The sequence below is a fragment of the Stegastes partitus genome, unplaced genomic scaffold, assembly GCF_000690725.1.
Source record: "Stegastes partitus isolate 25-593 unplaced genomic scaffold, Stegastes_partitus-1.0.2 Scaffold90, whole genome shotgun sequence".
Lineage (NCBI taxonomy): Eukaryota > Metazoa > Chordata > Actinopteri > Pomacentridae > Stegastes > Stegastes partitus.
In genome coordinates, this window is record NW_007577821.1 from 222,909 (window position 1) to 238,159 (window position 15,251).

At 39.2% G+C, this 15,251-nt stretch overlaps 1 protein-coding gene across 3 annotated transcripts in view; it reads right to left on the reverse strand.

The window, feature by feature from the left end:
• Positions 1–15,251, reverse strand: part of LOC103353947 (protein tyrosine phosphatase receptor type M) — a 169,666-nt gene that overhangs the window by 58,755 nt on the left and 95,660 nt on the right. For 2 of the 3 annotated variants that reach the window (XM_008277148.1, XM_008277147.1), the window contains exons 11-14: positions 15,142–15,244; positions 3,770–4,043; positions 1,366–1,402; positions 224–298 (exon numbers count right to left, since the gene is read on the reverse strand). In XM_008277148.1, coding sequence (XP_008275370.1) covers positions 224–298; positions 1,366–1,402; positions 3,770–4,043; positions 15,142–15,244 — 489 coding nt within the window. The remainder of the gene's footprint in view (positions 1–223; positions 299–1,365; positions 1,403–3,769; positions 4,044–15,141; positions 15,245–15,251) is intronic. The other variant, XM_008277149.1, reaches the window with a different exon arrangement.

Genomic DNA, 15,251 nt, shown 5'->3' on the forward strand with positions numbered 1-15,251 from the left:
GTAGAAGACAGTGTCTGCAAGTCTTTGATTCAACCGTAATGATTTGATGCAAATTGCAGGACGATACATAAAATTGCACACATGCAACATTCCACTTATTTGTTTTCCTGTTAAGGAAATTGCGAATATGGCCGCCCCAATAAAAACATGCAGTGTGTAAAACCGAAGTGTGGAGCGAATAACGAAAATGGTCAGAGGATGCGCAGAAAGCTACGGGTCTGACCTGTTAGTTGGTTGTCCCCTGCCGCTGGGGCGATGCGGATGTAGGGGGTTGTCAGCTGAGTCACGAGTATGGCGGCTGAGTATAGTCAGAGGATCCAGGACGGCATGCAGTAAAGAAAGACAAAGACAGAGAGGCCACACTGAAGCTGAAAACAGCCATACCAACAGGTTCCATCATCATGCAACACGGAGGCAGAGAAAGATACCCAATACAGTATTAGAAAGAATTTCACAGTTTGTTCCAGAAAGTTAGCAATTCCAATCATTTCACACAGGTTAATACATTTCTGAGGCTAATGTAGTGCAGTAAAATGTCTTTCTGCAGGTAATCAATTGTTCCTATGATCCCTCCACTTCTACTATGCGGTACCTGGCTTCAGCCTACTGAGCCATGAAGATGGAGACATCTGGAACTTCACAACAAATCTATAGTGGAGCTGCAAGCAAACTACACAATATACGAGACTGTCAGGGTATGTGAGAGGGCCTCCCACAGCCCAGAACGGAGTGTGACTATGGCTCCCTTAGGCCTTATCAATTCTGCTCCCAGATCAATGATGCTTAGACTTCATCACCCTTAATGTGTGGAGCAGGACATTCAGGCAGCATAGCTAAGTACCTACAGACCTCAGCGGGCACACAGGCTTCCTCCAAGTCATGGAAAAACACATGTTTCGCCATCAATATATTGAGCAAATTCATGTGAAAACTATATTGCACTGTTTAGTCTTTCAAGACACCTACGATGAGTCACACAGTAAAGCTAACAAACTTTTGATGTGATTTAATCTGCTAAAAGACACAGATGTTCATTTTGTAGATTATTGTCCTATTTAGAGGAAAATAAATGATAAATGAGGGATTTATTGAACTGAAAATTTATTTTGAACATTAATTGTTTAAAATTCGTAAGGACTTCACCTTACTACGTCAAGTGCTGTGAGATAACATATGTTGTGAATTATGCCATATAAATAAAATTGGATTGAAAAATTGAACTGAACTGAATGATGACGATAGCCTTTTTAGATCATTTTTATGTTTAAAAAACATGTTAATATTGTTAGTACTCACAAATCAAACACAAGTGAGGCCTGGAGCTATATGTTGCAAATACATTTATTCAATTTGATCCAGTCTTACCTTTGGTAGCAACTCGAACACAGTCAATTTTGGTCTCCTGTATAAACAGATAAGAGACGAGAAGGAAAAAAAGAAGAGGCTCAGAGGATATTATAAAACACATACACACACATGCACACACAAAGACACACTTATGGCAGCAACAACACCTATCTAAGAAAACATGGTTACAACAAAACTGCGTGGCCAGCTCCATGCTGTCCCCTATCATCTGTTGAGCTCAGTGACTGTGACACAAAATGCAGTTAAGCGAGAGGGCCCACATCACAGATTAGTGGTGCTGAGCTGCTGATTTGTCAGCCAACAGCGATCTGTCGGCAGCTTGCGGCTCAAGGTGGTCAGCCACTGTGGAGAAACCAGAGCCCTGTGACAAGCGACACCAACCCAGCATGAAGGGCTCCAAAATGACACGTCAGGGAGACTTTCTGAATATGTAATGGAGTTTGAGCTCTGACAACAGCCTTCAACAACATGAAAAAAACAAAAAAAAACACTGCTCTCGCTGTTGGCAGAGAAGTTTGTTGTAAACAATAGTCTGGTGAACAAGAAAAAGAACACAGACAGGAACAAGGAGGCTATAAGCAATTCAACACACAAGACATAAGTGCTGTGTCCCTGTGTTTGTCCTAGTCAAGCTGTCCAATGAACAACAGACATATATGGGAGAAACAACATTTAGAGGCCATGAGAGACATAATGAAGAGAAAAAGGAGAAGGAAAAACAACATCATTTAATCTTGGTTGCATGTCCATTCTCCTTACTACAGCTTTTAAGCTGTCAGATGGTCCTTTAATTAAGGACATTAGAAGAAGTCATATCAGATTTTTATATGAACAGAAAGCTAAAAAGAATTCTAGGTATGGATGGTGCACATTTTCTCTAAGTGCTAATTTGTTTAAAAGGCTGAGATAAATCATACCCAAATTATTAGGTATTAATTAAGGCTTGTAGGACCATCTTGACATTGAAGTCTTAATAAAAGAGAGTGCATTTGGTTGCTGCAAATCAAAACACTAAATGCAAAAATAATGTCAGAAATATCTCCATCACAAAGACAGAGTGCTGTACGGCACCAATACGGACTCTCTTATTTTGTTTGTTCAAAGAAGCTGATTTGCCCTGGAAGGTTTCAAACTGCCAATGTTTTACTCTCAAGAGCAAACTTGCTAATTGGATTCAACCCTGCGTCACAAGTTATTTGTATTGCCTCCTTAAAGACATGCTGCTGTTTCTCAAGGAGGGTGTTTATGGTGATTCTCATTCAGGACCACAATCGGTGGGGCTGTTGAAGTCGCCATCGAGCTGTCTGCGGTGAATCCGTGGAGGGAGAGCCATGCCAAGTGCCACTTGATGACAGAGGCTGCGACCCGTGCGATTGGTAACCCCATTGTTGTTCCCTGCCTCCCACTCTTAACTGCTGCTGGGACAACTGCTTCTCTTAAATGCCGTTGATCAAAGGCTTGTCTGGCATTTGGCATAAAGCTCCAGTGGAAAAGGCAGGAGAACAGGGCCACAGTAATGGAGGGGGAGAGCATGTCACGACACAGAGCTCTGCATTCCAAGCCTGACCCTGCTGTAGCCTATTAAGACAAGAGATGCTGCTGTTGGTACACTCCACTTGAGTACCGCCACGTCTATCAGAGGTGGCATGAAGTTGCGCTGCTGCATGCATGTGTCTGTGTAGTCAGGGGGCTCTGTATGCTACGCCTCAGTTCCTGTTGAGTCACCTCGTCAGTGAATCTGTCAGTCAGCCATTCATTCTCATTAAATCCAACCTTGACTTTAGCATTGTTTCATGTAGTCTTTAAAGTGGATAAGATTTAAAAGGAAAGTCGAGCTTTGACGAAGCAGCACAGCATGTTACATTAAGAACCATTAAAAAAATAATAATCCCAATTTTCACAACCTAGATTCAGTTTCAAATTGTATGCAATAGTTTGATTTTCAGTCCCTGTATTTGATTAAATTAAGAACGCAAATTAGTGGCTCTCTCAGTTATGCTAATTTAATTATCTCGTTGCTGAGCTGAAACAGTCGACTGTATATCTGCAACATACAAACAAGCACACGAGTATGAGTACTGATGCGCTTGTTGCATACATAATAATGATCTTAATGCTAACAGTAACATATACACACATATATATACATAGATATACACACAATTACAGATATGTTTTACAGTGTATGTCTTAGAAATTGATTATATGTTTTGTATGTAAAATCCAAAAAGTACATTATTGCAGCGTATATTAAATGTACTCTGCTTTTCATCACTTCTTGTTAGGCAACTGATCAGACTATTTAAAAAAAAAAAAAAACTTATTTGGAACCAGGGTGTAGCTTTAGTGTAACTGGCATGAATAAAAATAAAACCGAATAAAATAAATAACTAACACCCACCCCGTTGGCTGTGCTGACAGCCTGGTAGTAGATACTGTAGCTCTTCTGTGGCAGTAGAGGGGCGTTCCAATAACCATTGTAGGTCTTGTTGTCCCCCACAGTGAATGGTTGGGGTGAGTGGATGCCAGCAGCAGGAAACTGAGCAGTGAAGTAGTACTGTGAATTTAGGAGCGTGGCGTTCTGAAAGTGAATGGGAACTGGGTAGCAGCGCAAGATTTCTGCTGTGCCTCGTGCTCTGCGTGGACGTTCCTCCTCCACCACCACCTGGTACGCACTGCAAACACAGGACACAAACAGAATTAACAGACTCCAACGGGCCAAGCGAGCACTTGTAGAATGCAATTGGCAACACAGGCAGTTTTATGTTTTGCCAGTTAGCTTTACAAGTGTAAAAATGCTTAATGAATGGCAAAGACATACATGTTGCAAAGCTCCAAATCTCAGAGCAAACCCAGTCTCTGGAAATTCTTTATTTAGAGAAAAATTATATAATGGATACTACATGTCTCATCTTATAATTTCAGCTTTTCTCATTAAAAGTTTTATCATATACCTATTTGATGTAAATCAATGCCAGGATAAAATGAATGCACAGTAACATATTTCATGCCTCCCAATATGCTGTATACAGTCTACTGTCCATGTGCTAGGCTCTTCTGCATATATTCCCTTTACATACATGCTCTTTGCTAAAAAAAAATGATTGATTGATTAACTTTAACTGTCTAGAAATAGAGTAGCTTTTTTTTCTGACAACGGCATCATTTTGAAACCAACAGTTCGGCTGTGACTCAGGTGGTAGAGCTCTAATCGCAAGGTTGGCGGTTCGATAATCCGCCCCTCCACAGTCCAAGTGTCCTTGGGCAAGACATTGAAACCGAAATTGCTCCCAATAGAAAGCAGGCAGTGCTGTCGTAATTGGTGTATGAATGTGTGTTGACTCTCAGATGTACGTCGCTTCAGATAAAAGTGTCTGCAAAATGAAATTGGAGAACTGTAGTTCATATTTTGGTGTGCACAAGTTTAAAGTTAAAATTGGTTAGCTCAAGCAGTGCCCTACATGGTACATGTCTAGTATTTGTCTATTTTAGCTGATCTCTGTGTTATATCCTTAAGTCATTTGTATTTGCTGTTTTTTAACTTTAATCTTAATAAACCCACTGATGTATTTACAAAACATTATTTCCACTCGCTGTAGTTCTGACCTCACTCAGCTTGATCATTTTCACAATAAAGGTCACATTGTACATGAGCTCTGGAGTCACACCTGTAAATCTTAACGCTGTTGAGTTTCTCATCTCAGATCACAAGCTTGTCCTTTGCTTACCTGCAAAGCCCTCCATAATCTGCCTCTCCCATACCTTTCATACCTTCTCCATCCCTACACCCCTTCCTGTGCTTTCAGATCTTCCTCTGCTGCTCCACTGTCTGTCTCAGCTTGTACCATTCAGCACCATCGCTGCCACAGCCTTCAGCAGCTCTGCACGCGGCTCTGGACACTCATGACTGCTACACATTCTACACAGCTGGACCCTACTGTACGGTTCAAATCGCAACTCAAAACATGTGTTGAGAATAGTGTATCTATTATAACTCAATCAGAATCTGCTCGTCATATCCGTTTTGATCTGATTGTTGTTGCTTTATCATTGTGTTATTATGTCCAATGTTTTGTAAAGTGTCCTTGGGTGTTTTGAAAGGCACCAACAAATAAAATGTATTTTTTATTATCATCATCATTATTATTATGAGGAAGAATGTGTGACCTTGCCCACATAACAACTGAAATAAAGAAAGGATGTTATTTACAAATGTTACAAAAGCCTTGAAACATATTTAGAAGAATAAAAACATAGGGCGACATGTTGGTAAGATGGTGGTTAGCACTGTCGCCTCATAGCTAGAATGTCCTGGGTTTGCTTCTTTCGGTGTAGAGTTTTTACATTTTCCCTGTGCCTGCGTGGGTTCTCACAGGGTACTCTGGCTTTCTTCCACAGTCCAAAAACATGTGGAGGTTAATTGGTGATTCTAAATTGTCCGTAGGTGTGAATGTGAGTGTGCTTGGTTGTCCATCTCTCTGTGTCGCCCTGCCATAAGCTGGCATTTAAAGAACATTTCAACTTATTTTTCTTAATTTAACAAATAACTCTAGTAAAATTACTAAATACATAATTTAAAAAATAAATAACTCTCAGTGCAAGAGAAATGAGCAGTAACACAGGATGTTATTTGCTGATGTTTTTCGCTTTTCATTATCCACCAACTGAAAAGGTTAATGGCTCTTTCCATTTCCTCTCTATCCGAGCCTTGTGTTTAGCTAGATCAAAACTGCAGCCCTCTGTGCCTCTGACAGAGATGACATTGTCTCTGAGCCGGCCACTTAGCTCGAGGGTGAGACTGACTGTCTTATAGACGTTCATGTTAGTATGCATCGCGCATCCACCTGTTAAATCTATTGAGTCGCTGAGTGACAAAGAGTCTGTTTACAGCTGCCACAGAGAATAACCAGTCATGATTGGGAACTAGTGTTCCATTTCCAAAAGAACCATGGAAACAACAAGTTATTATTACACAATATTGTACAAAGTTAAACTGCTCAGTGAATCTATAAATGAATGAATAAAAACCATGATTGGATATGCTCTAGCTTTAGAAAGCAACTTTTTGAATTTCAGCACTATTTTTTCAACAGTTATATCACGTTTAGAAAAAAAGCAAATGAATAAATAAATATCTAGCACGTTTTTTTGTTTCTTTTTTTCATTTAAAGATCTTCAGTTTTCTGCATTGTTTTCTCATGTGTAGGTCCCTGCTTTGTTTGTGTTGTACAAAGCCATACGCCATGATCTTGTGAGTAATGCAAGATACAGTTGTAAACAAAAGTTAACATATACTTTGAAAGACCATGCATATCATTCCAGTCTTGAGTTGTCAATGACTCCTATTACTCTGAATTTTCTATATTTGAATCACTGAAACATATGTATCCTCCTAACAAAAAACAGTCATGCATTTTGGTTCTTTCATAGATTCATTAGAGATCTTCTGGAAATATGGCTAAATCTGATGGGTCAGAAATGTACATATAGCAACCTGAATTATCAATTTTGGTGATTTCGAAAGCTGTATGATTCAAATTTTGTTAGTTTGCATGACCTCTTGACTACTTATAAGTGATAATAATTGACTACAGCTGTTGACTCCCCTGAGATCATTTGTTACATTTATTAGACTCAGCCACTGTTAGAGCAGAAAAGTCTAAGGAGCTCAGCAAAGATCTGAAAAAGCAAATCATTGACTTGAACAAGTCAGGAAAGTCACTTGGAGCCATTTCAAAGCAACTACAAATCCCAAAACCATCTCTGCAAATAATTGTTGGTAAGTGTAAAGGGCATGCTACAGCTGGGTCACTGCGATAATCAGAAAGAAAACACAAACCATCACCTGCTGCTGAGAGACAATCGGTCAGGATTGTCGAGAGATGACCAAGAATCCCCCAAAAAAGCAAGTCTGCACTAAATTAGAAGATGCTGGAACACAGCTGTCAGTGTCAACAGTCAAGTGTCGCCATGGGCTGAGAGGCTGCTGTGCAAGAAGGAAATCTATCCGCTATAGCAGCACCTTAAGGTTTGAATCAAGCATGCTGTTGATCACATGGACACAGAGCAGGCCTTCTGGAGGAAATTCTGTGGTCAGATTTAATAAAAAAAAGAAGAAAAAAAAAAGCTATTTGGCTACAATAACCAGCAATATGTTTGAAAGAGAAAAGGTAAGGCTTTTAACCCCAAGAACACCAAACCTACCATCAAACATGGTGGTGGTAGTATTATGCTTTAGGGCTAGTGGACCTGGTGTTTTACACAAAGTAAATGGAATAATGAAGAAGGATTACCTCTGCATTCTTTAGCAAAACCTACAATCATCAGCCACAAGGTTGGGTCTCAGATGCTGCTGGGTGTTCCAATAAGACATTGACCCCTAGCACACATCAAAAGTGGTAAATAAATAAATCAGGCTAGAATTTTGGTTTCGGATTGACCTCTGCAAAGTCCTGACATCAAGAATCTGTGCAATATGCTGGAGAATTAAGTTTGTGTCAGAAAGCCTACATATTTAGTTAAACTGCATTAATTCTGTCAAGAGGACTGGTCAAAGATACAACCAGAAGCTTGCCAGAAGCTGGAGATGACCAAGGTATGTAAAACCAAATATCAGAATTGCTGAATTAATATTTTTGACCAAGCAGATTTTATCACATTTCCAGAAGACCTATAATAAATCCATGAAAGAACCAAAATGCATGGTTGTTTTGTGTGATAAAGACACGATTTAAATGATTACAACTGCATATCAAGAGATGAAAAAAAATCAATCAACAAAAAGTGACACAGATGTACACTGCTGTCCTCCGAATTTTGCTTTCTTAAAACAGTTTGCAATTTATAAGACTACTTTGCAAACTACGATTTTAAACACTGTGCAGCCTTCATATCTGGCTAATCATTCATTTTCAGTTTATTTATTAAATTGTACCATGCCATATAAAAGTGACATTGGGTAGAGCCAGGCAAGATGTAGAGCTTGGATGACCCTGAACATTTTCACTCAGCCCACATTATTACAACAAGAAGTAGAGAAAATTATCTTTGTCACAAAAAAACAAAAAAACCCTTCACTGTAGTGTGTCTGTGCTCTTAGCTGTGTAGTCACAGTACAAACAGCCCCAGAGATGATCAATTGTTCCCTGCGGTTGGTACTGGATGATTAAGTATCCCCTTGTGTGTACAGCATGTGCTCTTTAACCCTATAGTTTATCATAAGGTGCTTGTAGTGTCATTAGAAAATCCCCCTTTGCTCTTGGTGGGTGTGTCCCAATTCCTTAGAGCTCTCCTATTTAGCACTGGGTTGGGAGGTGATGAAATATTTAATCCTGCTGAGAGTCTGCAGGAGAAATCAGCCTTTAATTACTGTCCCCTATTGAGAGCAGAGGTCAAAGGGCAGATGGAGATGGTACACAGGAGCCACTTAAGTAGCTGCAGAGCAGCACAGAAATAAGTGATTAGGCTGGATGGAAGCCTCAGCCAAAACACTGTAGATATGATGTGAACTATACCAAAAGTATAGAATTAAATACAGTACTGAATATTATATCAGCTGTCAGCCATGTCATTTATTAGGAATGATTGATATATTTTAGGATATAACCTGTGAAGGACTGCCTATGTCCATATTTTCTGTTTTGAAAATATCAGTGATACCTCGTACATGTTATGGCCACAGTAAATAGAAGCTTACTTATGCTTTGCTGTAAGATATACACTCACTTGTAGCTTACGAATATTAGCACTTCATATTCCAAATTAAGCTGCAGATTGTGAAATAAAAACAAAAGCTGGCCCTCCCTGGGTGGCTCCTTGTGATGTGATGATGTGGTTGTGCTATGACTTAATGACAGACACATTATGAATAGTACTGGTTTCCTTTCCTCAGGCAAAATACCAAGTGCCAAAGGCTATGAGGCTCCAAGGGCAAGAACTCTTGTAATGTGGAAATCCAAACTACTGTTTCTCTTGCATAGAATATGCACTGCACCAAGAAACTAAAATATAGCACACAATAAATTTGCAATGTAATAAAAATGTTTTGTTCATCATTGTAACTGATGGAGACAATATTACCTGCTTTAGTGGATTTACTTAAAGCATTTTTTAGCGGTATGTTGTTCCATGCCTATAAAATATTTAAAGAAGCACTCTTCCTTAGTGTTTAAAGTATATTATATATATATTATACTGCTTTCACTTCAACTGCTTATAAAATGCAAAACTGACTTTGCTGAGTTTAAAGCTGATGATATAAAAAACTGTAATCATTTATTTTTTTCTGTAACTCCTGCTAGCATATTAATATGCCTGGGAGCAGCTGACACCTTGTCACCTCATGCTGAGTTCACAATTTACATTATGAGTCACTTTGACAGACCAGAGTCATTTAGTCATTTTCTTGATTTAGTATGACATGAATAAGTTATGGAAAAACACCAAACAACAGATGAACAACAATGACTCTGATAGCAAGAACAAAAATCATTTGTAGCTAATGATTTCTTTTTTTTTTTATTATCCAGTCTGGTGAAATGCAAGATATTTCCATTCATGTCGGCGGCGGAAGAAGTATTTAAGTCATTTACTGAAGTTAAGCAGCTATACCACAACACATCAACACTCAAGAATTTAACAGAAGTAAAAGTCTTCAATTTAAAATGTTAAGAAAAATGACAGAAACATCACCTATTCAAAGTATTAAAGAACAAGTAGTCATCGTTGCCCCTGTCAGTGTAGTATTATTTAATTATTGGACCATTATTTGATTATTGTTGTATGTTGTTCTGTAAGTTACAGTTTCATAGTATTCATTTTGATCAAAGTGCAGATGGAGTAAAACATCACAGCACGTCATTGCATTACATGTAAATGTTCTACATTAAAATCTCATTTCAGTAAAAGTATCAAGAACCAAACGCATTTATCATAAACAGAATGGTCTCTGTCAGTGTCTCTAATAATGTTAGGATATATTATTATTTTATAAACTAATTTATGTGTCTCATGTCAAAAGTAACAAGTAACAATAGCTATTAAATGTAGTGAAGTAAAAGCACACCTTCAAAAAGTAGATGATTTATATCCCCTTAAAAATTGCACTTAAATAGAGGACTTGATAAAATGAACTCACTTTTTCTCACTATTGTGATTTTTAGATTTTTTCAAAAAACTACTCCCAGCAAAATATGTTCTCTAGCTATGCTCTTGAGCCGATTCATATTGTTATTAGTCAAGTGATGTACTGCTAGTCCCCCAATCACACCTTCACAAACACACCAAATGAAAAGAAGTCTCTGGAAAAAAAAAAAGCGTAATTGTTTTTTAATTTAAAAACTGCTGACATCCTCAACATCTCTCACCGAACAGAAGATCCAAAAGACAAGCCGAGAGGGATGTAGGTAGATGATGTACTAGAAGAATGGTATAAACTGTTAAAAGTGGTGTGCCAGAGGGGTCCTGCGGTAGCACTGCAACCTGAGCTGACACCAATTAGGCCTCCTCCAGCCTTCCTGCCCGATAGATTCCAGCTCTGCCGCCATGTGACGCGAACCAATTATGGCGGATTGACTTGGAATCGACTGTATGTGACCTGAAACTCAGATTTATTTTTCATGTGGGCTGATAGAAGGAGAACTGCGGGCTGTTTGAGCAGATGAGAGAAGGGGTATGGTGAGCATTTCAATCACTGTCTCTCGCTCGCTCGCTCTCTCTCTCTCTCTCTCTCTCTAATGCTAATCGGTTGGCTCTATATGCCTATACGTCTGATTTAAGAGTGGTTGTAAGTAACACGCTTCCCCTGACCCAGCATCCTTCTTCTGTGCCTCTGTCTTCTTACTCTTTATATTTACCCAGTGTCCATAAAGTTATAAAGCAAACAAATTAGAAGGTACCATAGATTACATTTGCCATTAAATCATAAAAAGCACTGAGTTGTGTAACGTTTAGGCACAGCTATTAGCGTTTGCTATGCTTTGATCAAAGAAAGTTAGTGCTTATTTTAGGACTGTAGAAAACCACTTAGCAGATTTCAGCCTGTGGTTACATGCTGATAATCTGATGCTACAGGGTAGAAACTACACTGGAACTCACTTTCTTTAATATGCTACTGAAACTGGTGTATTTTATAGGTTTTTTTCTGTTTATGTACGCGTGAGAGCTTGCTCAAGGCAAATGTTATAGCAGAAAGGGAGAAAAGGGCTGATTTAGTGGTGTGAATGATAAGGAAAGCATCTCAAATCATTTATTTCTGCAGAAGCATGTAAACATCTATTTTGATGTTACGGAGTGAGGAGGCGTATTCTGGCCCTGACGAGCGGCCATTGCAAACATTAGTTTAACACGACATGACTGATAGACAGTTCACTAATCCTCTTAAAGAAACACTGTCCCCTCTGGTAAAAATTGTTCCTGGCTACATGTGTCGTCCCTAGAGATTAGAAGCAAATTCCAAGTTGGAAATGTTATCCCAATTAGCAATTACACAAATGAAAAACTGACTGCCTCCTTCAGCAGTGACAACATCTGCCCAGATCTATCGAAAATATGATTTGACTTCAGCATGACTGCAGGATGTTGAAGTGAAACAGACATTTGTCGTCTGTTATGTCCTGCTTTCTGTTTTTTGAGCCACCGCTATCGTGTGATCTTCCAGTGTGCTCCCCTTCCTGTAATACAGCAAAACATCTGCTGTTGGAAACTCAAACGTCTGGAGCTCTATTACCTCCTAAACCCAATCAGCATGGAAGATTGCGTTATCAAATCAAGCCTCATGCTGCTCTGCTCTGTAGTGCTGTGGATCAGTGTTCTCCCTTGTCAAATCCCTATTTCATAGGGGCTTTAAAACTGATTTCATAAAGTGTTCAATTTCAAAATGAGCTACCCACTACTCTAGAAAAGTGATGGTTACTTTTGCAACATGAGCGGTAGCACGAAATTAAGACTAACTATGGTGTGAAATTTAAGTCCTTGGGTAATTAAAAGAAAACTCTTCTGTAGACTTTCTGTATCAGCTATGTTTTAAACACTCTTTCCAGGCCCTTGAACTTTTAAGTAAAACGGGTCTTTTAATGTGCCATAACTTTGAATGTCACTTAGTCATGCAACTCAATCCTCTAACCCAAAACAGATTACAGATATTGTTATTTATTTAAAGCTTGCGAAATTCAGATGACTACATTTACATTTATCATTATTGGCCAGGCAGCAGATTCCAACAAACCACCCAAACTCAACTCCTCTGAATGGAAGCTACTTTACAGTCACCATAAATTTTCAAAGGCATCGTTTGTCACTTGAGGTGGAGGTGGAAAACATCTTCAAAAGCCTGCCAGTATCTTGTCTTGGACCTGCATCATAATCTCTCCTGTTTGCTGCCCTCCACCACCTCCTCTTTTTTGCAATTCATATTTTTCCAGACACTGACTGCACACATGAAGGCGGCACACTGGCCTTTACATCCTGTGAGATTCAAGAGGAGTGAGAAGGTGGGAAAAGAAACGTGTACCTGAAAACCTTTAAAGTTTGGATGTGGAGAGGCTGTGATCAAAAGATGCATCAATTAGTTTTGAGGTGCAGTTGTGCCATGTACTGAACTCCACTGACGAATTTTTTTAATGGATTATCTTGATACTCGTTAAACACATATGATCCTTAAAACTAAATGTCTGTATTAAAACACATCTTCTTTTTTTTTTTTTAATTTTAGAATTGAATGATTAACAAGCACTGGGTGTACTTCATCTAAAATATATTAGATGACAATCCCCATATTTAGGATTATGTTTTAAGCACTATTGCACAGTAGCATCTGAGCTTATTCAAAGAGAATGGGGGTCTCAAACTAAAGTCCATATCTCAGAAGACTAATCTATTTCATCTTTTCCTGCATGCCTTCAAGTAGTAAACAAAAGGAGTCCAGCATGCTAATGAATGGAAGCTCCAATTTGCGACACTCTGTTAATTATAGTTAGGGGTTTGTAATTACTTCGCTGAAAGAATGGCAGCCTGCATAAGGCCTTCTGAATTGTACCTGTGAGAAAATTAAAAACCGATCACTCTGTCTTTCCTGCTCAGGCCTCTCTGTTTGGTGCCGGGGCATTAATCTGGGCAGCTGCGCATACGGTAAACATGAGCTGACAAGCCTGACTAAAGATCTCCAGGCTGTAATCTTTAAAGGACTCAGATGAGTTGATAGTGTAAAATTGAGTCTTACAGCAAGCCAACCAAAGTATTTATCACTCCTCATATGAAGTGGTGAGCACACTCTTAGGGTCCTGGTGGCTAAGGAATGAAATGCCATTGGCCAAGAACATAAATTAGCATTAACACAACTCATAAAATATACCTTTTTTAAATATTAGAACTAACTCTCTGTGTGGGCCTAGATGGAGTGCAGAGAGGCATCCTCTGATATACCTTCAAACTGGCAGAGGCTATATTTTATTTTTAATTTTTTTTGGCACCATTTGACAAAAATTCCATAACGAGGAAACGACATGTCTGCTCCTTCTCTTGACTCCGTTTTCAGGCTTTTTCAAGCAGGTCTTTTCACCCAGAGCAGGTAAAATAGCATAAAGAGCAACAACATCCATTAGGGTAGCAGGATGTGGTGGCACAATGGGGTACACAGACGACTTTGACTCTGTGGAGTGGGTTTTGAATCCCGTGAGGATTCACAAGTAAGCGCTATTGTCTAGCTTTGCTGCTTTTGTCCAGATGCTCGCCTTCTGCAGCATTAATCTCTTTATAGCTGTCGCCATCATATTCCATCGGATGCCATCCAAACCAGCCAATAACCTCGGCTGAGCACCTTGAGGATGGTTGGTCAAATGTTTTATTACTCTGTGCCACCCAAGTCAAGCTTTTTACGATATAAAGAAAAAACTGAACAGCCAGAAAGACTGAGAGAGACTCATCTGGTAAATATGAAGCAACAACCATCTACCAGCATTTCAAACGAGCAATCTGATTATACAAGCAATAGCCTATAAGTACTATAGGAGACATGTAGAAAAGTTCTCTTTTCTCTGTTGGAGTTTGTGTCTTTCTAAATTTTAACACCAAGATTTCTATTTTAGCTGCAAATGTGTATTTGTTTCAAACACTGGTTATTGGTATCCTTGATAAACAATAATTGAATCTGAAAAAAATCACTAAATAAGCCCACTAAATAACATGATAAATCTCAATTTTAGTGATAGGAAGGGAAGCTATGTATTACTTTAACGTTTAAACCTAACGAAACCAAATTCTAATGCACAAGACAAGAAAAAAAATGATCAAACATGTCTAACTCCTGCTGGGACCCCAAGGTGGCCTTCATAAACCACAAGCATGGCTTTTGCCCAACAACTTAGCATTCAGACAGACCACTGTACCGCTCCTCTAATAACGGCTAACAAATGCAACCATGCAGGCTTCATTCTGACATTCCCCCAGAAGCCTGTAGTGACTCAGGGCGGGCAGTATGGTACATAAAAGACATGTAAAGGGAAGAGATCCTGAAGCTAGCCTTGGCTGCACCGGGCTTTGTTCTCATCTTCAAACGCTGTGCTTCTTTTTCACAGGATCAAAATCCACAAACAAATAAAGCTCAGATACGTACAGTAAGGCACTGAATTCCCTGGCAACTTTTCCTTCACGGTGGGGGTATTGATAAACACAAGCTCTTTGATATTTTTTTGTTGTTGATGTTGGTACTAGCGTATTAAGATGCTGTTTAGTTGTTTCGGTGTGTGCTGTTTATGTGTGTGTCCCTATAAAGCCTACCTGACTGGTGCTCCTCTGCTCTGGGCCGGTTTAAGCAGCACTGTGACCGTGCTGTCTGTCTGGTTCAGCGAGGTCTCCTGGTCGTATGCTGGCATTGAGGGAGCTGAGGA